At 47.2% G+C, this 24,659-nt stretch overlaps 2 protein-coding genes across 3 annotated transcripts in view; both read right to left on the bottom strand.

Moving 5' to 3' along the window:
* KCND3 (potassium voltage-gated channel subfamily D member 3) overlaps positions 1–24,659 on the bottom strand; it is a 210,186-nt gene that overhangs the window by 28,937 nt on the left and 156,590 nt on the right. The window lies entirely within an intron of this gene.
* LOC119526872 (acidic leucine-rich nuclear phosphoprotein 32 family member A) lies at positions 15,060–17,090 on the bottom strand. The gene has a single exon (XM_037826376.1). The coding sequence runs from the start codon at positions 16,975–16,977 to the stop codon at positions 16,228–16,230; it is 750 nt and encodes a 249-aa protein (XP_037682304.1). The 5' UTR covers positions 16,978–17,090; the 3' UTR covers positions 15,060–16,227.

Genomic DNA, 24,659 nt, shown 5'->3' with positions numbered 1-24,659 from the left:
AGGGATGAACTACCTCAACTGCAAAGTGGAGCGATGGCTACAACGAGCCTTTGGTTGGTGACAAAGTGGACACACATTGCAGAAGGGTGGGCTGGGTGCTGGGGTGAAGTCGGAAGGGCTCCACAAAGCAGGGGTGGGGATGTGGCCAGGGCCAGAAACCAGATGGCACGTCCAAAGGGGATGGCGAATCGAGGTCAAAGTCTGTGGAGGTGACAGGCAGCTAGGATGCAGAAGCTGGGGTGGTTGTGTGGTAAACCTGACAGATTCTTATAGAGAGAGTGTTGGCTGTAGATGCAGAGGTTCCTCTGGAGGCCAGTCTCGCCTCTGCTAGCTTGCCTCTGGTTCTGTCTTTTGTAGCTGCAGCTGGGATGGGTAGAAGCAGTGACAGGTGGGAGAGAGCATCGCGAGAGGCGATGGCAGGGATGCGGAGAGTCAGCCCCTGGCAGGACATAGTGAGGTGCTAGTGATTTGGCCCACTTGACCCTACCTACAGCCACCAGGTGTCCCCACTCATCACAGAGCTCTGCTCTCCACTGCCCACAGGGCAAATTCAGTCTGTTCCAACGACCCTTTCCAAGTTGTATCTGGCACTACTCCCCTCTGCCTTGTGCTGCTGCTCTGGGACTGTCACCTCCACCCCACCCCCACCTTGAGTGAGAAGTTTCTCTTTCCCTCTTTCTCTGAGCCTGTAGCAGGACCAAACTCCTGGGTCCCCAAGACACTTAAGTACTACCTCAAACCTCATCTCAGGCACTTAAAAGCCTACTCCAGGGCCTGGGGCCAATTTCATGTTTCCACTGAGCTATGGAAAACCCAGAAGAATCTTTTTACATTTTATAAGCTTCCAGCCCCGGTCTCAGCACTTCTGGGTTTGGTTTGATTCAGCTTGGTAAGTTTGACTGAGCCTTGATCATTTCCTCAAGGTGTTTCTTTTGCTTTGGAAGGTGGAAGTGGAGCTGTGCACTGGACTCTGTCTTGCCTGACCCTACCTGAGGCCATGCCAGGGAAGGAAAGGGTGTGGAGGACGTTCCCATGGTCCTCAGCAGGGCCCGTGGCCTCCCACACCCGCCTGGAAGCTTTCAGTCTCTGATCCTGTGAACCTTTGTCTTTCTTTCTCTCTGGCTCTGATGCCTCGGTTTCTGGACGAGCTGTCCCTCTGCGTGTCCTGTGGCACCCTCCCACAGTGCCTGCAACCTGTTTGCTCTCTGTCCCCCTGAACCCCCATGTAAGCCGGAGACAGCAGGGGCTCTGTCTGCCTGGGCTGCCTGTTTTTTCCCACCTCTCACACAGTGCCTGCCATATAGTGGGGCTTCTGTAAATGTTTTATGAATACATGGATGATGATCAGATTCTCCTTCAGTCTCTGTCTCTCTCCCACCCCATCCCCATGTCGCAACTGCTCCAGCCAACCGTGCCTGGGATAAGAGCTGTGAGGATGAGTAAGGGTAGTTTTGGGGTGATGAGAGGCTGTCCTTAGGGCTGTGGCTGTTGTGTGTGTGTGTGTGTGTGTGTGTTTGTGTGTGAGAGAGAGAGAGAGAGAGAGAATTCCCCAAGTACAATAAGCCCCCAAATGGACGTGTCACCTCCTCTTAACCCCTTCCTCTTAACCTGTCTCATTTGCCATCACACATACACTCAAACCAGATCAGAAATGGAAGAAACTTTAAAAATCGTCTATTCCATACATCTTGAAATATTTATGGGTGAAATGATACAATGTCTGGAATTTGCTTTAAAATATTCCAGGGACAAAAAGTCATGTGGGGAAAACGACTTGGGCAAAATATTAAAGCCAGTAGATCGACACAGGGGGTTTAATTCTCTCTACTTTGGTACATGCTCAACATTTTCCATAAGAAAAAGTTTAAAAAAAACCAAAGTTAGAAGAACCATCCACTCCAATTCCCTCATTTTCAGGGACATCTGAGGCCACCCCTCATTTTGCACATATGACCCAGCAAAATCCCTTGTCATTAATTTTAATTTATGTGGGGCTCATCTTTTTTTTTTTTAATGGAACAGTATTATCATGACTCTGTTAACTAATGTCCAGAGTTCACCAAAGAGTTCACTCTCTGTGTTGTACAGTCCCATGGGTTTTTTTTGGTGGGGAGAGAGGGGCAGGGGTCTCGTCATACCAACTAGGTCCTGAGCCGCTTGAAGGCAGGGCTGTGTCTTATGCTACTTTATACCCTCCTGCAGAGCTTAGAACAGGGCTGGAAATATTGAAACTACTCAGTGAACCCTAGTTGGTGGGAGCAGCCAGCCCTTTCCCCTGGATGGAGGCCTTCTTTCGTATTCCCTATGCCCCCAGCATTTTACTCCTTCTCCACCCTCACCCCTCCCAGCTTCTCCCTGGCTTCTGCCAAGGCCACAGGGCAAAGCTCTGGTCAAGGGCTCTCTTGTTTCCTTGGGAGTTGGTGCCTTCCCGTGCCCCTGGCAGTAGGCTTTTCTTGTCGGTCAATATTTAATTTAATTTAAATTCCAGCGTGGGTAGGAGGGAGGCTAGGGGGCTGGGGGTTGCTCCGGGGCTAGCCCAGCTCCCATCCCACCCCCACAAACCCTGGCATGACTGCACACATGCTAACCCTCCTTTATTAACATCTCTCCCCTCTGCATTTCAGTTAACCTTTCACGTTCTGGGCGCGCCACTGCTGCCCTGTGCAGGGAAGGGGACGCGCCTGGGCCTGTCACTGGCTCCACACGGCTTCGGTGGCCGCCCCGCCTGCAGCCCCTATGGGAAAAGCAACTGCTGCTCCGAGCAAAGGCTGCTGGGGTGGGGGTGCTCTGCGCCGAAGCTGGGGGAGAAGATGAGGGATAATAATATATGAACGCTTACTATACACCAGGCACTGGTCCAAGTATTTTGTGATCATTGGTATATTTAACTCTCCCAACAACCCTAAGAGGTAGGTTCTGTTATTCCCATTTTGCAAGGATCAGAGAGGTTAAGTGCTAAGCCTCGAATCGCACAGCTAATAAACAGCTGAGATGGAAATTGAGCCCGGGCAGACTGACCCTATATCTTATGATCTTGACCACTGCCCCTCAGTGGGGGCAGGATGCTGCACCCAGGAAAGATGTGGGCGGGTGATGCTGGGCTCCGAGGAGACTCCACCACCTGCCCCCCTGCTTCCCACACACCACCCTTCCCCCTTGGTGCCCCTGGGGGCCTGTGCGCAGGGCTGATGGGGCCTGCGGCAGGGTGACGGGTGTATCAAATAAAGGGCAGAGGGCTTCTTGGCTACAAAGCAGAACCCGGTGGCACAGAAAAAAGGGTGGCCTAAGCTGACAGGCAGGGCTTATTTATTTGCTTTCTCTTCATTAAAGGGCCCCTTGAAAATGACTCAATCGACTATCAATCTTGATGGAACATCAGCCCCAACAGGGGGGAAGAAAAGAGTAAGAGAATCCATGAGAAGATAATACATTCATCTCTGCCCCAGTGTACTGGCAGGGGCACGTGGGGACACTGCGGGAAGGAAATCTTCCAGTGCCTGCGAAGATCCACTGCCGGGTCGCAGGCAGGTGTCCCTGCCAGGCTCGGCCCCGTGTTCCTCGCCCTGACCCTGAGTGTATTCGCAGTCCCCAACCTCTGTCTTGCCCTCTGGGTTGGCAGGGTCCCCAATGAGCCCTGACACACTCCTTGTGTGTTTAAATGAGCCTCCTCTGTTGATGGTATGGAAATTAATCTTAGAAATATTACCAAGTCCCAAAGGAAATCCTTGGAGGGACCCAAATCAGCCCCCTTTAAAGAGCTTGCTCAGCAGAAGCCCTAAACTTTAGAGGAAAACCAGACTTTACTTGAGAGCAAGACTGGAGTGGGAGAGTTGGGACGGTGGAGAGCTGGAGGCTGCTGTTTGTCTGGCTTGGGGGAAATGCCTCGAGAATTCCCTCACTGCTGCAGAGAGGAAAAAAAAAGGCAGCAACTGGCTTATGGGGGGAAGAAGTAATCACAGAATTTGTTTATATTTTCATAAACTCAAAGGACTGGGAACAAGGTTTTCTGGGGAGGCTGCTGGGTCCCTTCCTGATGGTGGGAAGAGCTCAAAGGCAGCAGAAAGAGGAGAGAGAGGAACATGAGGCCAGCAGATGCTTCGCAATTCCCGTCAGGCAGAATCTTGGAGGCTCTTCTGCAAGGTCTTTCTACCAAGCATGAATCTAATGTCACTCACTGGGGACTTGGCTCTGTGGAGCACATCTGTTTAACATGGGCTCTCAGTGCTGGGAGGGACACCTGCCTATGCAGACTCCAGCTCCACTGGGGAACATCAGTCTCCATAAGGCCAGGGTCCCTTGAGTGGAGCACATCTGTTTCAGTCTGGACTCCTGTGCCAGTTTGGATGTATTATGTCTCCCAAAACGCCACGTTCTTCGATGCAATCTTATGGGGGCAGACGTATTAGTGTTGATTAGATTGGAACCTCCTGACTGAGTGTTTCCATGGAGATGTGACACCTTTGATTAGGGTGTGACCTCTTGATTGAATGTTTCCTTGGAAATGTGGCCCTGCCCATACAGGGTGGGTCTCACTGGAGTCATATAAAGGAGTTTACAGACAGATGGACCTCAGAGCAAGTAAGAGTGACATTTTGGAGGAGCTGCAGCTTATAGAGGCATTTGCGAGAAGGCCATTTTGAAATGCAACCTGGGAGCAAGCAAATGCCACCATGTGCCTTCCCAGCTAACAGAGGTTTTCCGGATGCCAATAGCCTTTCTTCAGTGAAGGTACCCTATGTTGATGCCTTACCTTGGACACTTTATGGCCTTCAGACTGTAACTTTGAAACCAAATAAACCCCCTTTATAAAAGCCAATCCATTTCTGGTATTTTGCATTCTGGCAGCATTAGCAAACTGGAGCAACCCCTTCCTCCAACAGAGAGCACCTGCTTAGCTGGGCCTGCCACTTCTGTTTTAGGATGTTTCTGCTGACATGGAAGTGCTGCTCCTGTGGGTGCTTCTGTGCATGGCTCTTCCTGTCCAGTGCTCCCGCTTTCCTCTGAACTTTTGCACATGCCCTGTGTGGACACTTTAAACAGCTTTTCTGCTCCACTTTTTCATTGCCAAGCACAGTATAGAGGGAAAACTGGGTTTTGAGCTCAGAACAATCTTGATTCAATTCTTGGGTCCTCCACTTGCTGACCACTTGACTTAGAAAAGGCTCCAATCCTCATTTTCTCATCTGTAAAATGGGAACATTCACATCTACTCACCTCACATGATGGCTGCAAGGAAAAGTGAGAGAAGGTACATAGACTTCCAGAAATGGAAACCTAAGTAATTTGAAAAAACCCTTCTTCTGAGGACATTTAAAAAAGCTGAATGAAATATAACATTTTTTTAACATCATTCAAGAGGTAACAAAATAATGAGGAACCATGGGGCCATAATCTCTGAGGACATAAGATTGCAGTAATCCCAGTACTCAACACCACCTTTGCCTTTGGAAAACATAGACCAATCCAGAAATTAGCAATGAAAAAAAACAACCTATGGGTTTAGTAGCAGGGTGAGGGAGACAAAGGTTTAACTACCCTCACCCCTGCCCAACCCCACAAGGTGGGAGCCTGAATCAACACTCTGCCCCACTCTAAGTCGGGATCCTGAAGGGCTGCATCCTCAGGATAAAGACGAACTGCAAGCAGATGTTCCCACGCTTGGATTTTCAGACTTCAATTCAGATTAAGGAAACTGGATTAAGGTTACCTAGACTGATAGTATTCTCGATGTCTGGCAGAAGTAAACTAAAATCCTCTTGGGAGGAAGGATACTGTCATCCTTAGCCACAAATTATTCCTTCAAATAATATTTTAACCTACATTGACCAGCATGGAGCCAAAGATAACCAAATGCACAAGGAAAGGAGACACTAAGAGTAAAAATCAGCAGAAATGATGGGAAAAAGAGAGACTCACAAAGACTTGAAATCTCAGCATTATCAGTCACCGACAATTATGTTTACAATTCAGAGAAATAAAAGGCAAGCTTGAAAATTTTGCCAGGGAACCAAAAACTAAAGGTGACCTAGCAATTTTGGAAAAAATAATCCAAATAGAAATTCTAAAACTACAAATACACTGACCAAAACTCCGTGAGGGTTTTAATGAAGATTAAATACAGCTGAAGAGAAAATGAGCGCCTATAGATTAGAAGAAACTAGCCAGAATGCAGCATGTAGGAACAAACAAGAAAATACCTGTGCCTTACACAATACCTGTCAGATGGAACCCAATACATGTTAGTTCCAATCTCTCTCCCTTTTTCAGGTTCTAAAAAATATTTTTTCTTTCAGGAAATAGTTGCTGATTAATTTGGCCCAATAGTCATCATTCCATTACTCTGAATTTTCTCAGCATCTTTGCACTTGGTCTATTCATGTTGACGGAAACACATTTATTTCTTGAGATCAATGAATACAAGGACTCAAACCACTCCCCCAACTTTTGTCTCTTGATTCATTATTTCCTGGTCCTCAAACCCATGATGCCATGATGATGTATGGATGCAAGGGCTTCCTTACTGTGGGTGCTGCTCCAAAGAAAAGGGGTCAATTGGAATCTAAAATGTGGTGTGCTTCCTGATCTTGCGCCCCAACCAGTGCTGGGTAAGGGCAGCCAGAGATGACCCAGGATTCAGAGTAAACACAGAACATGAACAGCCTCTCTCAGGCTATGCTTTCCTCTTCCATCATAGCTGCTGGTAGCTCATTCTGGAAACTCTGATGACCATAGTTGGTGAGTGGGAGCAGCCACAGATTGCCATCAATGGGAGACACAAAATCACCAGCTCAAAAGATGAAACTGTCAGCAATCAGTACTTCTGTTCAGCAGCCCCTGTAAAGGTCAGGATAGCTCCTGGCTGCCTGAGGACTTTGTGGACCACAAGCGGGTCTCACCAGAGATGCCTCCGAGCTGCCCTTCATTTCCAAGCACTAGAGCAAAAGGGAAATGGATACCCTAAGGAACCCCTTCCCCCAGTCTGGGTCCCCTCAGAACACAGCCACACAGAACCGAGGCACAATAAGAGCCAGTGTCCTGCCTCCGCTTCAGCAGGCCTGAAGTGTAAGGGAGAAGGGCTAGAATTGGTTCTGGGAGAGAAAGTGAGAAGAGAGAAGCTTTGGAAGCTTGGCTGCTGGGCTGCGTTGAGATTGAGGAAGGCCGATGGAGGAGCTTTGCAGGAACATGGGGGTTGGTGCTGGGCTGCTGCAGAGGGTGGGGAGGGGGCAGTAGGGTGGGCAGGGAGGTGGTTTTCTGTGGAGGACAAAGGAAAAATGTTGGTGGGTGTATTTTGATTGGTAAGGGCCTGAGGAGACCATGCCCTGTCCCCATCTCTTCTGGTTCAACAGCAGAAAATGATTTCTTTAGATTTGGAAAAAATTGTGTCATATTCTCTCTGTATGTGTGGGCGTACATGTGTGTATGTGTGTACATTGACCTACTAATTTTGTCAAAGGTTCCCCAAGGACAAGGGCCCATGTTTCAGCTAAAACAATACTGATTGATGACCTTTGTGCCGTCATTTGTGCCATCAAAAATGATCAGAGCAGGGTCCCCAACCTGCCCTTGGGACATTCACCAGCTCCTGGGAGACACAACATTCCTGCTATTTCTGCACTGTGCCCAGCTCACCCTAGGCCTCTCTTCTTTCACAGGTTGGTATGGGGACCAGCCAAAATGGTTTCTCTCCGGCCTCCTGGGTGCCAAAGACAGCACCGGAAATTTCAAGCAAGAAGCCACTTCCTGCCCTAGCCATCACCCAGTGTGGACAGGATATTATTGAGATCAAAGATGGATGACCCGCTCAGGCTCCTGTGTGCCCTTTCAGGAGATATCCAAGGGCTCTTTTGAATCCATCTGTGGTTCTCTCCTGAATAAACCGGCTGAGCAGTGTATCTCTTGTCCTCCTTTAGCTTTTATTTCCCTATTATGATTTGAGGTTGGGCCGGGTGCCCAGACCCAGAGACCCTCTAAAATCTCTTCCAGTACTTTGCCAGGACTAAACATCTTGAGTGGAAAGGCTCCGGGGTGCCCTGGGACCCAGGTTCTGGGCCATCTGTCCAGTTTGCCCAAAGGCCACCCCCAAAGGTCCACGCCGGGCACAGGCTGACATGTGCTGACTTTCTCCCCTAGCTCCATCCTGGCTGGAGAGATGGCAGAGAACCATTTCTTCTCATCTCAGTGATAATCTACAGCCAATTAGCTGAGCGCAGGGAGGTGGGAAATGTCTCACCGCAGCCCTGGAGCTAACCGCGTATCTGGTGTTTCTTCTAGACGTCTCTGTGATGGGTGAGGATGAGGTAGCCTCCCAGGACCCCAAGAAGCTGGTCTGCAGCTGTCAGCCCCAAGGCTTTAATAACAGAAAAGGCAAAGGAACATGCCATTACGTAGCTTAAAAAAGTGCAAAACTTGGCCATATATTTTCCAGAGTGCATCTGATTTTTTGGTGTGTGCAAATAACAGAAGCTCTCCCTGGGGTCTAACAAATTGGGGTCTTTGCCATGAGAGGCTGTGGCAGCTGTGAGAGGAGGCTGGCTAATAACTGGAGGCTAAAATAATTGGTCTCGGGATGGACACCCTCTCTAGCCTCTGCCTGCCCCCGCTCCAGCTGCGTGGGCCTCAGGCAGGCTGACACACCTTCCCCAACACCACAATCAACATTCGATTTAATCAGATTTCATCTGTATAACACTGATTAGCAAGGGAGGAGGGTGTCTGGCAAGTGTGATCTGGAGGTCTGCGTTCTGTCCCCCTCCCTAAATGTGAATTTCAGCAAGTCATCTTCCTCCCTGGGCTTTGCTTTCCTCATTTGCTCAATGGGTTTGGCGATTCGTGCATCACCTGTACACACGTAGAAAAGAGGATTAACATTTGTTGAATGAGAAAACCATGTGTCGCATCCTGGGCTCGTATACTATATCTAATGCTTCACCTGCCAGTGTTGTGGTGAGGATCAAATGGATTACAAGATATGAAGGAATTCAGACAAAATCAGGAATTAATATGCAAATATGGGGGTTGATCTACTTTCACTGCTTGATGCTCAAATCCAGGAAAACCCTGACAGTGCCTGGCCAACAGGAGACGTTCAAGAAACATGCTGAATGAATGAGTATTCGTTCGTTCATTCATGGTTACCCATGAGGTGTTCATCCTTCCCTCACTGGGGTACTGAGGTTTGGGCTCTGCTAAGGGGGACTGGCTAAGGGTTGGAAGGTGAATATGTGCAAGCGTGATTCAATCCATCAAGGCATGGGCACGTATTTCTGGGTCCCTGGGTGAATGTCACTAATTGAATCCCCGAGACAAATGCCCTCTTAGGGTCAGCCCCTCTTCAGGGATGAGCTGCCTGTGCCTCTGCTGTCTCCCAGTTACACCCAGTAGTCAGACTTGGCTGCATAAGACTAAAGATTAATTATTTTAAAAAAATCAACTGGCTCCATGAAGGTATGACTAAAGTTCTATTTTAAACTTCCCCTGGAGAGATGTTACTCACTGGGAATAGGTGAGTGGCATTAGCTTTTTTTCTTGGAGACCTTGAGGCCTAGAGAATTTAGGCTCAGACATTTCTTTTCCATTTTTCTTTTTCGTTTTTACCTGCCTGCTTCCTGGGCCCAGCAAAGAACTGACTTCAAGGGACTTCCAGGCAGCACCGAGTGGTGACTAACAACAGGTAAAACCATTCCTAGCTCTCCTACTTGCAGTGTCGCACTGGAGTTTCAGTGTCCTCATCCGAAAACGGGGATGACACTGATGCCGACTTCCCAGGTGCACAGAGCAGGCTTGGACAGTAGCTACTGCAGTAGCCATGGCTATGAGAGGCAGGGCCTGTCCCACTGGTCTTCACGAACAGTCTCCAATGAGGAGGGGAGGTGATGGTCATGACCTCCCTCAATATCAGGTGACGGGGTGAGGGGTAGTGGTGGGTGGGGGAGTGGGTTTAGATTTCTCCCTGGCTCCATCAGTCCCCCCTCAAGGGTCAGCCACTCAGTCATTTTGCCCCTCTGCTGAGTGGTCACTGTGGGCCACACCCCACACTGGACATTTAGCGGAAATGCAGAAATGACAGTGGGACCCCTGGGCACGCACCACTCCCAAGAATGGAGCAGTCAGTGGGCTTCAGAGCCAAGATCTCAGACCACAATGTAGCTTTTCTGCAGGGTGAGCAGGGGCAGAATCCCTTTGCACAGAGTAGGCAACCAAGAAAAATAAGGGCAGTGCACACTTATTGAGTGCTTGCTGTATGCAAGCACTGTGCTAAGCATTTTCTCCTCTTGGACCTTTTACATTTAATCTGGACAATGGCTGCCTGGTGAAGTCGGTTCTCATCATCCCCATTTCACAGATGGTGAAATGAGGACTCATTTGTTTAATGACTTCACTGGGGTCACACCCAGTTTGTAAGTGGTAGAACCAGGCCCCAAACCCAGACCTGCCTCACACCAGTATCAGAGCCAGAGCACTTGCCCCTATATGCTGGTTGTTGGGTATGGGGAGGGAGGCCCAGGCTGGCAGGAGGTGAGCCTGATGTCCGTCCCTGCTGCACACATGACTGCAGTCCCATCCCTTGGTTTTTCTTGTATGGCCCCTGGGGGCACCCAGGAAGATGTTCTCTTAGAATCTTCGGCCCCTTACCTCCATCTAAATGGGGCTCTGACATCGAGAACGACAGAGACAGGGGCAGCTAGTTCAGGTTCCAAGGTGCAGGAATGGGTAGCATCGGGGGGCTCACCTCAGGCTTCTGGGAATTCAGCCAATGCCCTTTCTCTCCCATCACACCTTCTCTCCCAGCTGGAGAAGAGCAGGGGGAGCCAAGCCGAGGGCTGGTGGGCACAGACGCCCTCTGCTTGGAGGTGGGCATGTGGGGAAGGGGACACAGAGGGGCTATGAGCCCCCCCACCCAGGTAACCCTCTGAACCCTAGAAAGGATCAGAGCCAGCAGTTCTGGTGCCAGCTCTATCCATCCACAGTTCCTCAAACTAATGGCACAATCCAATTTAATTTCCTTTTAGGAAATTACATATTTTTAAAAAATACATGAAGAGTCAGAAAGGAGCCATGGCAACGAGGAGGCTGAGCATCAGAGCTGGAGCTGAGCCTTTTCTCTCTCAGCCAGGACCTGCCTGGACGTCTGGGTCAGAGCCTCTTGAGCCTCTTCACGTCATGGCACATGTGGAAGATGGTAATCTTTGCCCAGGACACTGGGGTCCACAGAGGTGGCCATCTGTAGCCAGAGGCGAACAGGCTGAGGCTGCATCTGCAGCTGCCCTGGGTTTGCGCAGTCATAGGGGCTGGGCCTCACACAGCTGTCCCAGGTGGGCAGGCTCTGCTCTGCGTGTCTTCTTGAGCCAGGTGCTGACATCCTAGTGGGTCAAAGGCTGCTTGGAGACTTTGGCTGGCACTGGCTGGAATTGAAGTCAGGCAGGCCTCACTCATGTTCGCCCTTAGTTCCCACCACAACCCCGTGGAAGATGGAATTCCACTCCCATTTTATAGATGAGGAAACTGAGGCTCAGAGGCAGTTAGTGTCTTGCCCAAAGTAACAAAAATAGAATTCGGTGACTGCTTATTTTTTGTCAGGTGCTATGCCAGTTGCTTTACATATATTATCTCCCTCTGTTGAGGGACCCTCCCCCCACTCCACACCCCAGTGATCTCTTTGAGCTTTTACGGAATTTACTGTATGCACCAGTGAAGCCCACTTACGATGTGCTGGGTAATCGGTAAACAGGTGCAAAGATAAATAAAGGAAATGGTCCTGGCTTCAGGCAGCCCACAATCTGAGACAGGTATGTAACCCTCTGACACCTACAGATATTTGTTCACATGTGCCACAGGCCAGCATTGTGCTAGAAACTGGGCACAGAGAAGCAGAACAGTAAGATGTGGTGCTGATCCTTGGAATGTGCAGATGCGTGGAGGAAACCAACATATAAACTGATAAATTTATATGTGGGAAAAAACTGCAGTGGGGCTGAGAGAAGTTGCTTTCAAGTTTGTCTGGGGATGCCTGGGATGGCACTGCAGACCCCACCCTGGGATAAGCATTTATTGAGCAACCACTATGAACACTGGTTGAACCAGACATGGGAGTGTCTTGAGGCTGGGAATTGTGTCTGAAGTTATCTAGTGTGAGCTCTGCATACAGTAGGTGCTCACTAGACACAGACTCCCTGAGGGGTTAGCTGAGTGATTGAGTAATTGTCTCTGTCATCTTCTTATTTTCTTATTGCTCAAATTCTAAATTTTAGCTTTAACAAATGCTAAAAGCGGAGACCCCAATTGCTGGGATGAAAACCCATCATTCTCCCCGGGAGGAATCTGGACCCTGCATCGTGGGATTGAGAACATCTTCTTGACCAAAAGGGGGATGTGAAATGAAACGAAATAAAGTCTCACTGGCTGAGAGATTTTGAATGGAGTCGAGAGGCACTCTGGAGGGCACTCTTAGATACCATATAGATAACCCTTTTTAGGTTTTAATGTATTGGAATAGCTAGAAGTAAATACGTGAAACTATCAAACTGCAACCCAGTAGCCTTGACTCTTGAAGACAATTGTGTAACTATGTAGCTTACAAGGGGTGACAGTGTGATTGTGAAAACCTTGTGGATCGCACTCCCTTTATCCAGTGTATGGACGGATGAGTAGAAAAATGGGGACAAAAACTAAATGAAAATAGGGTGGGATTGGGGGGGGGGGTAATGATTTGGGTGTTCTTTTTTACTTTTATTTTTTATTCTTCTTCTTCTTCTTTCTGGTGTAAGGAAAATGTTCAAAAATAGATTGGGGTGATGAATGCACAACTATATGATGGTACTAAGAACAGCTGATTGTACACCATGAATGAATGACTGTACGGTATGTGAATATATCTCAATAAAACCGAATTTAATTATGAAAAAAAAAACTCATAGTAGCTGGGATGTTATTGCTAACATAAAGTCCCAGTTTCCTCAAGGATCCTGTTGGTGTAGAGGACACAAGCCTAGTTGCCCAGATGGGGATCAACTTTCCCCCAGTGGTTACCCCACAGCCTGCAGCTTTGCTGTCGAAGCCACATGCTATTTATCTTCTCCATCTAGGAGAAGTTCCTAGGATGCATCTGCTCATCTCTACTAGGAAGCTCCATTGCCCTAGTACTTTTAGCCAATAGTGGAACACCTGGCTATAGTCTTACCTTGACTCAGGTGGTGCCTTTGTTCCAAAGAACACAAAGCAATGGCCAGACCTGGGGTCAGTTTAGCCTCCTCCTGCCTCAGGAGGAACCAATTCTCTGTCTTTGGAAGAAGGAGCAACTGAGGCCCAGGGAGGTAAGGAGGCTTCTAGCATGTTCCAGGCCTTGGTGGCAGAACCTGGACTAGAATCTGTGGGGATGGGTGTCCGGACTGCACCCAAGGAAACTGAGTCCTCTGCAGGCCATCTCCAGCTCTCTGAGGGCCAAGTGACTTTCAGACCAGTCCCAGTGTCCCTCGGCAAATTTCACTTCAAATAGCACAAGGATGTTCCTTCCCTTCTCTCCTTACCCCTCCCCTTCCTTCTTCTTCCTCCTTTTGATCAGTCATTCATTTCATGCTACCTGCAGTCCATATGCACGGCTCCTCACAGAGGCCAAGGCAGCAAGAAGGTGGGAGGGTATTTCTGGGCTTTCCTGTCTCACACAGAAAAAACTGTCCTTTCTGGGCTTGCCTCCAGCCCCCACCTCCGCCAGCGGCAGCCACCCCCCAGGACCCTGGGGTTACAGTGGGAACACTGTACAGTTCATCTTCCTGAACAGTAACACTGTGCCAGGCACTAACTTTTTTTTTTTTTTTTTTGCACTGACACTGTTTTAAGAGCTTTTTATGAATTATCGCCTTTCAACAACCTGGGAGTTTAAACAACTTGCCCAGGAAGGGCGGGGCCTGGTTTCAGAGCCTGCACTCAACCCAGGCTGCCTCCCTGGGAAGGGTGTGGTGTCCAAGCGCCCCAGCCACTCGCTCCTTGACAAAGTTCGGGCAGCAGGTCTCCTGGGCGGCCTCCCGCCGGCGCCCAGCTTCCTCCCACAAAGGGAGCTGGAGATGTCAGATTATAGAGAGTCACCCCAGAACTGGAATGTGAAGATAAGGGTGAATGGAGTAGAATTAATTCAGACTCTTGCTCTTGTTTCTGCCAGTAAAGCCTCACATTTGTTCCTGCAGAGGTTCATTCATTCATTCCACACACGTTTGCAGAGCCTGAAGAATGGGTTGGGCTCTTTTGAGTGACTGGAGGACAGATAAGAGACCAGCGCTGTTCTCAAGGAGTAGACCCTGATGGCCTCCGCCAATCCTTTCCCCTTCACATTGTAGCTTCAACACTCCATGCCAGGGAAAAACAAGGACCACTCTTGTCGGTGGGTTTCTGTTGTGTCTTCATTAGTTCATGTAATATTCTCCACAGTTCTAAGTCAGATATTCTTACCCCCCTTTGATAGATGAGGAAACAATGACTTAAAAAGAGAGGGAAATGACTTGCCCAAACTCAGACTACTACCAAATGCTAACATGGAACCTGAGTCTGAATGACTCCAAAGCCTACATTCTCTCCTTTCATCTCCCATTCTCCCACAGAAAAGTAAAAATAACCATATATCACAACTACACATATGCACACCTGCAAACATGAAAGTGGGAGCATCTGGTTTTAAGATGGGCATACAGCCTGCACACAGACAACCCCTCCCCATGCCCATACATAACACATCTATGCACAAATCAACTGATTTCTAAACATCGAATGTTGTGAACACAGCTACTAGTCAAGAGGCATGTGGAAGAATATGCAACCTCACTATACACTAAAAAGTGTGAATTAAGACAGTAAAAATTAGAAAAGAATGAGAAAACAGTCCTGGTGAGGATGCACTGAAATGGGCACTCTCATATTTTGCTAACTGACACAACTGTTCCAGAAAACAACTTGTCAATATTCATCAGGAGGTTTAAAAGTGACCCAAGTACCTGGGCTGGGTAATCCATTCCCAAGTAAATGGATGAAGGTGTCTAACACAGCATTGTTCTTTTTTTTTTTTTTTTTTTTTTTTTTAATTGTATAAAAAGATTTATTGAAATTTATCAATGACAAACAGACATAAAACTCAAAGTTTGGCTCTTCTGAGGGGGAAGAGAAAAACTGGTGCAGATGTTCTTTTATACAGATGAAACAGGGGCTAGGAAGTAACACATCACTTCTAAAGCAATCCAGAAGAGGGACATGAAAGCAAACCTGTACATTCACTAGGAATTTTCAGTCATTCCAGATTTCCACTAGGTAAGAAAATACAATTTTGCATTAGTTTTTCCGTGCTCAGGTGTATGAAAAAAAAAAACCAGCTGACATGCAGCAACATCTCCTGTGCTTAGGTCTGTAAAAATGTTCTAAGCACAGAAGGACATGTGGAAGAATTCTCTTGTCATTTTGTAAAACAAAGCTTTCTAATATTTTACAGACCAAGATAGGGCAGTGTTTTTTTTGTTTTGTTTTGTTTTAAAGAGGTTGAAGTTTGAGGGTTTGCATTTCTCTTTTAATGATAATTACCAAATTTACTTTACTCGTGACTCACAAGCCTGCTGTTTTCAGCTCTTGGGCTCTTAAGAGTAATATCAGAGTCCTCTGTGTAGCAAAGCCCGCCACCATCTGTGAAGGGGGAAGGGGGATGAGAGACGGGGAATATCCCCAAACCAGTGCCAAAATATACCTTTAGATTGCTATTTACAAACTAGGGCGTCTGATGCCTCTAGCAGGCCCAGGAAATGCAGAAATCACATGAACCAGAACAAGACTTAAGATATGGCTGGTGCTCAGCCCCTGCTGGGCTTTGACTGAGTAACCAAAATGAGGTCAGCCATGGCCTTCCAACCAACAAGAGTGGGGAAATACCAGGAAATGTAAGCGACTCCAAACCATCCTCTCTGAGAGTAAGGAACAAATGCCCACTTGGTGTGTACTCAGCTATTGCATTTACAGGGACAGAATCACACAAAGAAAAAGTAGGGGGAAAAAAAATAAAGAGTGGCAGTAAAAATAGTATTTTATTCCACCCCCTCCCTTCCTCCCCCCGCAACCCCCAGTACAGTTTTCCCCTCTCGTTCCCACAGCAACGTTACAATCAGAAAAAAATAAGTTTCGGGGGGCAGGATTTGGGGCGGGGAGAATATGGGTAAAAACAGTCAAATCACAATAGGAATTTTTCAAAATAGGTTATTCCACTTAGTCATCATCTTCTCCCTCATCTTCAGGTTCTCGTTTTCGCTTTTGACCCTTTTCTTCTTCACCAAGATCTTCTTCATCTTCCTCGTCATCTACTTCCCCATCGTTATAACCTTCTTCATCCTCCTCCTCCTCTCCACTAACATCCTCCTCTTCACCTTCTTCCTCTTCATCTTCATCTTCCTCATCTTCCACTACCTGAGCATCTTCATCATACTCTTCCTCATCCTCGTCTTCCTCCTCATCATCCAGGCCCTCCACGTAGCCCTCAGCATCCGAGTCAGGGGCCTCCTTGTCATCCCGGTCATAGCCATCGAGATACGTGAGTTGTGGTAGGAGCTTGAACACATTTTCTCGGTAGTCGTTCAGGTTGGTTACCTCACAATTAAAAAGGTCTAAGCTCTTGAGGTTTTCTAACTTCTTCAGTGGCTCTATTGTGCTGAGGTCTTTAATTTTGTTGCCACTTAAATTTAGATGTGTGAGATTCGGACACTTTTCTGCCAATATTTCCAGGCCCCCTGAGATTCTGTTATCACTTAGTTCAAGCTTCTTAAGTTTGTTTAACTTTGGTAAGTTTGCAACTGAGGTGAGGCCTACGTTGATTGTACTTAAGAACTCCAGTTCTTCAAATTCATCTGTGAGGCCTTCAATTTTGCCTTCATTCGACCGACAGTTGTCCAGGACAAGCTCTTTCACATCAGAGGGCGTCCTGTTCCGCAGCTCTAAATGAATCCGTTTGTCCATTTCCATCTCTCGTTCTCTCTCTCTCTGCAGAGGCTCCCGCGCCGGCGGAATTCAATCAATAAACCCCGAACCCACGGCCGCGCGTTTTAGGACTTTGAAGGCTCAACCAGCTCCGCTCGGTTCTCCAGCATTGTTCTTGATAGCACAGTCTTGGTACTGAATGAAATGACCTACCCTAGAGGGTTAGTTAATTAAATTAGGAAAAGGGAAAAGTCTGAAGGCAAATACAGAAACTCAAAAATGTTAATTGTGGTTGGGTTTGGGTGATGAGACAAAGGTTAATTTCCCAGTCCCACCCCCTCATTTTCTTCCTTCCAGTTTTCTGTACTTTTCAATGAAAAAAAGAGCATGCCTCCCATTTGTAATAAAAATAAACATTTATGAAAAAAGTTGGGAGCAGATCACAACTCTCTGTAAGTGATAGAAAATGAATTGAGTATATGGGCACAGAATTTACTGTTGTCGTCAAATGAAATGAAATCTACAACAGAAATGGTCTGCAACTTCACCGAGGCTCCAAACAGCCCTGTGCATAGGCGGTTGGACATAAATAGTGAAGACAGCTCATAAAGAGCTGTAATTAGTTTGACTTTTGTCTCACAAAACCAGATTTTGGTTTTTCTCTTTGTTGTTAATTCTTTAGCATCTGTTAACTGCATCAGAGCTGACCATTTAGCCTAATACCAGTTATGAGCTATTCCTACAGACAGACAGACAGACACACACACCCATTATTATGAAGCGGCTGTCTTTCCAGCCGGGGTCCAGGGCTGAGACTTCTGAACCTCTCTCCCGGGCTGGTGGGTTCCTGGCAGCTGAAATTACCACAAAGCATCCATGTAGGTTGGGGAGAAGATCTGAAGACAGGGGAGACTCCTGGACAGAGAGGAAGTAGGACCAGGGGCTGGGAGGACTTCCCTGTAAGAAGGTTCCTGAGGTCCTGGATCCCCCTTCCCAGCAGGAATCCTTAAGAACAAATTCCTGCTGGGTCTTGGCCAAATTTACACTGAAGGCCTTAAAGTAGATGGGAGTCAGGCAGAGAGGGATGGAGGGTCCCCAGAGGCCAAAAGGCTGATGGGAGGCAGGGGAAAAACAACCCAAGTTTTTACCAGGGAAGGTTTTTTACCTTTCTCTGATCCTCCTCTGCCTTTTCTCTTATTGATTTACCAATTATACAACTGCCAGGCTTTTTCACAGTCCCTTGGGAGACAGAGCTATGGATCCCAGGGGAACAGATGAGAGGGAAGGGACTGTGCATGCTCTCCAAGCTTCCTGAGTCGAGTTGAGGATGTATATCATCCCCCTAAGTTTACCTTCTTGCTCAAGGCCCTGAGCCAGCAGAGGGTGGGGTGCTGGGGTGGCAGCTATGCCCGACAGCCTCTGTACTTTCTCTTCCAGATCAGAAGGACCAGTGGGGTCCCCAGGCTCACACTGGCAGGACAACGAGTCTCAGGCTCTGTCTCATTCTGGGGAGATCCTGGGCCTGGGGAAGGTTCAACCCCACACCATAGCTCCTGCAGAGAGACCCAAGAAAACAGAGACCCTTTCCTTATCTTTCCTCCTATCTCTGAGAGTCTAACTCAAGACCAGAAGCAGCTTGCATTTGGCATTTGAATCCAGCCAGGCTTTCTTTGCTCTCTCAGGAGAGCTGACGTGACACAGAGCCTCTCGCTACATGCACTCATATGTGTGCACGTGCACATATGCCCCTGTCCACTGCAGGGGGATGGTTTCCTCTTCCAAATCTGAGAGGGTGGTGCTGCTTCAGCTTTCGCATTTGTGTGCGTAGGTTCCATCTAGATTGTAGCAGTGAAAAGTTACAGCGCGTCTTCTCACCTCTGAGAAACCAGGAGGAAGAAAGGCACTGCATTGCTAGAATCCAGATCTGAGATGTGAAACCAAAAAAATTCCCAAACCCAGCTGGGAAAGAAGGCGCTTAAGTATCTCTGTTCCCCTCCTCATTAAGCAAGATTCATAAACATTCACAGAATTCTAAAGTAAGAGCGAGGTGAAAGTTAAGTTAATAAGGAACAATTAAGATGGCTCACAGCTGTCCAGCAGCTCGACTGGCTCTTGCCTCCCTAAAGCCTCTCAAAGCCTTCAGTGAAGCAGAGATCCGGGATCCTCCTGGTCTCTTCAAGGAGCAAAGGTCTGAGCAGAAGATTCCCCACCTAGGGAAGCGCTGGGGAAAGCAGCTCAGAGGCCCTGCCGATGTCTTTGGAGGCTGAGAAGTATTAGCTGTGGGAGAATCTTGAAGATCTCCCAGCTCCCATCCTTGGTCCACCCCATTTAATAGTGAGCTGTGACCAGGAGAGTAAAGGACTTGTCCCAGGTGACCAAGTCAAGCCATGGCTGAGTCCCAGGACCCATCTTCAGCTTTAGCCAGGAAGCTCTCAACTCACACTGGGATCTTCCTCTGGGTTCAGGCCCTGAGACCAACCTGCTCTGGAGGCTGCAGAGCTTTCTGATCCCATACACTGCAGCCAGATTTTCTTAAATGCAGGTTTAATTGCACTACTCTTTCCAAAAAACATTCATTGGCTCCCCATTACCTACGAATTAAGTGCACACTCCTTACGGTGTGTGGTCCAAATGCTTCTTTACAACCCTAATTACCATCATTCTTATTCCCCAATGTTCCAGCCAAATGGAACTAGGAGCTCTTTTCCAAACATGTTCCATCCTTTCCTGTCTTAAAGGCATTGTTTCTATAGCTCCGACTTCCTGGAATCCCTTCGCCTGCCAGTTCTACCTGTCAAAATCCTATCTATCTTTCAAGACTTGTTTCAAATATCATCTCTTCCATTAAAGTAACTCCTTTTCCCACAGTCTGATATAATCTCACTCCAGGGTATTTTGTTTGAATCTCTCCTATGCCACTCCATCTCTTTCTGTCTTACAGTTCTGCTAATAATAGTAACAACAATATTAATTACCATTTATTGAATGCCTACTATGTGCCAGTTGCCTTGCATATATTATACTATGCAAGGTGGATGTTGTTACCCATTTTGCAGTTGTGTCCACTGAGGTTCTGAGAGGTTAAGAATCCCAAAACGATTTGGCTCCAAAGTATTTGTTCTTTCTCTTTTGCTATGCTGCATTCTCTCTTACTTTTGGAAGCTCTCCAAAGGTAAGATCCGTTTTTACCCTTCTTATTGTCCTTTCCAGAAAGCAGCACACTGTCTTCCGGCGTAAGGCACTCAGTAAATACCTGTGCAATGGAACGGAGATTTTCATTCCCTGCCTGCAGGGGTCCCAGGGACAAAGATCAGATTTTCCATTTTTATTTATGGGTGTTAGAGGCCCAGAAAGGTTAGTTCCCTTACAGCTAGTTGGCAGTGGAGTTGGTTGGCCCTGGGTCTCAGCAGCTAGGCAACATGGCGCTTGGAGAAGGTGGCTGGTGTGGCCTGTCTCCCAGTGTGAGGTTAGCACAGCCCAGGGGCCCTGAAAATGCAAGTTCCTTGGTGGTACTGGAGAGAGAACTCAGGAAAGGCCTGGTTACCTATCTGCTTAGGAAGCCTTCTGTGTGGCCAGCTCTGATGCTGGGTTGCAGAGTAGCTCTGGGATTTGGAAGCAGCTTCACGGCATTGGGGCTGAGGACACCTTCTGGAGGGGCCCAGTGATGATCCCTTCCCTCTCCCCGACTGGAAGCCCAGTGAGCACTGTCTCACCCTGCAACTCTGGCAGCCAGGTGCCCCCTAGCCCTGGGTGCCTGTTATCTCTGTGAGCAGACAATGGGCCCCTGCTGCTCCAGGGAGAGGGGCCCTGCTGAGCCTGATTCCCAGGAGTCCCTGGGGCCTGGAGCACCCCGCAGCCTCACTGCTGCTTGGAAGGGGAGGGTGAGGATGGCTGGTTCTGTGTGTGTGTGTGTGTGGTGTGCATGTGTGTGTGTGTGTACATGAGTGCTGATGTTACAGAAGTCAAGGAAGCAGTGGTCCACCTCCTGTAGTGTCTTACACGCCCCCTTCCCCCTGCTCACCCCTGCCATCACCCCTGGAACTCAGTGCAGTAGGAGTTCTTTCCAGGCAATTATAAGTAACACTCTGTCTGAGATTCCCCCCAAGATCTGTTCTTTCAATGCCCTTAAAAACAAGCTGTGGATTATATTTCTACTCCCCTTTTTGTGGGAGCTCAGGCTATCCTCTTTATATAATCAGAAATAAGGATATGAGAAGTGGAGAAGGGAAAAGAACCCAATATCTTTTTGAGCACATGCCTTGTGTCAATTATTTTATGTCATTTTATCTAAACTTCATAGGCTTGTGCCTACGAGCATGATATCATTTCCATTTTATAGCTGAGAAAACCAAGATGCAGCCCCTTGCCCAAGGTCGTGCCATTTGTAAATGGGCAGCCACAATTTGAACCCAGATGGACTGTGACAGGCCTGGTTAGGTGGCTGAGCTGTGGGTTAAATTGTACAAGCGGGGTTTTACTGCTCCAAGTGGGCTCTGACTGCTTCATGGTCTCCCACTTCCTCTCTGTTACCCCCGAGGGGGCTGCTGGGGGGATGGTGAACTTCACTCAAAGACCCTGAGGTGTTTCCCTGGGGGTCTGGGCAGGGTGGGCAGTGGTGTTCCACAATTTGTGAGGTTCCTGGAGGAACCCCTAATCCAACCACCCTTCAGGTCTCTTATCGTTTAAACTTCCCAGTTTCTCTAGATGGTTTCTCACATGTGACAATGGCCAAAGCTCTTGGTGTCCCTCCCACTCTCTCTCCACTGAAACTTTTCAGTCCCCAACACAACCTCACCTGAGGCATCACATCCCAGAGCTGCAGCTCAGGCCTGATGGTTCCAAGGCACTGAGATGTTGAGCTCATTGAAAGAGGAAACTACTGTCTTTGCTCCTATTTTGAGCTCTAGTTCTCTTTTTAATAATGCTGGTTTTACCCTTTCCAATCTGAAAAACATTTCCTTGATGGGAAAATCAAAAGGAAAATAGGAGCTGAATAACACATTTCATTGTGGGGTGCACCATGCTCTGAAAAGCACTTTTGCTATCAGCAACTCATTTGGTCCTCATTGCAACCCTGAAAGCTAAGGAGGACAGTGTTATTATCCATTCCACAAGGATGAACGCTTGCACAAGGTCCCTCAGCTAGTTAGCAGCACAAGCAAGACTTGAGGGACAAACCCACAGCCAGACTCTAAAGGGGAGATTCTGACTACACAAGCACAAATAATCCCAATCACGAGGCATCTAAAGACACTAATGTGGCCACCCTGGGGACTTGCCGACGTTTGCATTTGAAAAAACAAAAACAAAAAGGCTGCTTCTATCATAAACAGACACAGCAAAGCACAACACGGGAGAGCAGAGTGGCCTCCAGAGGAGGATGCAGGAAGATGCTGGCCTTTTAGGAAAAGGAGGGGCTTGGGAAAAGTGCAGAGGCTGGTTATGCTGATACCATCATCCCGTGCCCCACCACCCCCAGAAAGAAAAAAAGGCTCAACAACAAATCCATACAAGAAATAACAGTGACAGCAAAGAACAAGACAGGACTAAGATTGCTGCTTGGGGGAAGGTGGAGAAAGAGCTCCTGGCCCAAGGGGGAGCCCAGGCGGATCTGCCGCTGGCCAGCCGGGTGACCTACAGCAAGCCGCTCCACCTCCATGACCCATTACACTCCAGATGTCCAAGGTTTTGTACGAACTCAGTGTTTACCAAAACTTCAGTCACTCACCTCCTGCGCTGGTGGGTTTGCCAGATTCACACACGACCTGCATTATTAAATTCTAGCCAGATGCAATTGCCTGCCTAAGGTACTCAGCCTGAAGCTTGCTCATGCTTTGTTAGCAAGGGAGCTTAGCAAGGGTTAAAGAGGACTTAGAGATAGTCTAGAATCAAACGAAGGCATCCTTGTTCATATAATTGGACAGACCAAAAGGAAATTGAAAAAGAAATAACTTAAAAAAATTCCATGTTTATGCATTTAGAGTCATTTTGAAGACCACATTTTGGTAAACAGCAGTCTGCAACAAAGATCACCAATGTCTCCTACACTGGGAGTTTTGACCTATAGGTCTGTATGGTCCAGGATTCATTGTGCTCAGGTTTTCCTGTAAACTCTGCACATGCTTCCTGAGCAGCAGGTCCATCCCTGCCGGGTTCATGTTCTTGGGGAGAACACAGTGGAAGTTCCTCATGTTGACCACGAGCATTTCCCACAGGTCAGAACTACTTGAAGCTTTAAAGTTCCCTGACTTCACACTGGTCTATTGGATTTGTCCTTGATTATGTGGCCCTCTTCATATCTCTAGTACTTTTAATGAAGTTGATTTTTCCCATAATAAAAGAATTCATATTCATTGCAGAACAGCTGATCTCCAAGTAGAAACGCAGAAAGGACTAAGCAAATCATCCATTGTTCCATCACCCAGAGGTACAACCATTAGTCTCATTTCCTTCTAGCCTTTATTTTTACACCACAGCTGTTAACATATTATTGGCACAATTTTGTCTCCTGCTTTTCTCCATACTATTATGAACTTGTCACAAACATATTCTACATGGTTGTATTTTGATTATTTCTAATTTTTGCTTCTCACAAATAATTATCATGAATTGTTTTAAATAATTATGAATTACTTGCTACTATTAATAATTATTAATAACAGTATTTCTGAACTAGCACTTCCTTAGAATAATTCCAAGAAGTGACACAGCTGAGTGCCATGTTGTGTTTTAAAAGAGTTTTATCAACCCATATCCAGTTTGCCATGTTGAATGGAACTATTTTGCTGCACCCTTACTAGCACTGGGTACTCATTGAAAATAAAAATAAAAATCTCTGTTAATTTACAAAGTAAAAATGGGTATCTAGCTGTTTGAATTTTCATTTTGATTACTAGTAAGATTTTCTACCTGTTGGGAAGCCAGTTTTATTTCTTCTTCAGTAAACATTTGCCACAACCTTGGCTTTCTTCCCTATTGTGCCTTATGGGTTTTATTATTGATTTGTATGAGCTCTTTATATATTAAAGATTGTATTAGTTTCCTAGAGCTAAAACAAATACCATACAATGGGTTGGCTAAACAACAGGAATTTATTGGCTCATGGTTTCAGAGGCTAGAGGGCTTGCTTCCTCCCAGGATTGGGATCTTCCGGCTGGCAATCTTTAGGGTAGCTTGGCTTTTCACATGGCAGACTCTTCTCCTTTATCTTCTGGGTTCTATTGGCTTCCAGTTTCTGGTGCTCTCCATGACTTTTTCACTGTGGCCTTCTCTGTAAGGCCTCCAGTAATAGGATTGAGGCCCAACCTAATTCAGCTGGGCCACCGTAACTGAAGTAACCTCAACAAAAGCTCCTATTTACAGTGGGTTCTCACCCATGGGAATGGTTTAAGATTAAGAACATATTTTTCTAGGGTACGTAAGTCCCAGCCACTAAAAAGATATTAACCATTTATCCAATATTTTTGGCAAATTTATTTTTCCCAGTTTGACTTTAAAAATTTAGCTTCTTTAGAGGTTTCTCAGATAGCCACATTGATTTCTTCCTTGTTGAATTATATGTAATTTTTATTGTTATACTTTCATTTTTAGAGCTTCTCATTCCTCATGAGCTATGCTTTCTTTTAGAGTCTGTAGTCATGGGATGATAATAATTTTACTTTCAACTTTAAAGCCTAGGGTACCTGCCTGCTGTTGTCCAACATGTCCTTCCTTTGCACACGCACACC

This window comes from Choloepus didactylus, chromosome 2 (genome assembly GCF_015220235.1).
Source record: "Choloepus didactylus isolate mChoDid1 chromosome 2, mChoDid1.pri, whole genome shotgun sequence".
NCBI classification, from domain to species: domain Eukaryota; kingdom Metazoa; phylum Chordata; class Mammalia; order Pilosa; family Megalonychidae; genus Choloepus; species Choloepus didactylus.
Note: the sequence above shows the minus strand (reverse complement) of the source record. Positions and strands in the feature narration are given on the sequence as shown.

Bases quoted from the DNA above. Each gene is read 5' to 3' on its own strand.
- LOC119526872 (XM_037826376.1), bottom strand. From the start codon at position 16,977: ATGGAAATGGACAAACGGATTCATTTAGAGCTGCGGAACAGGACGCCC.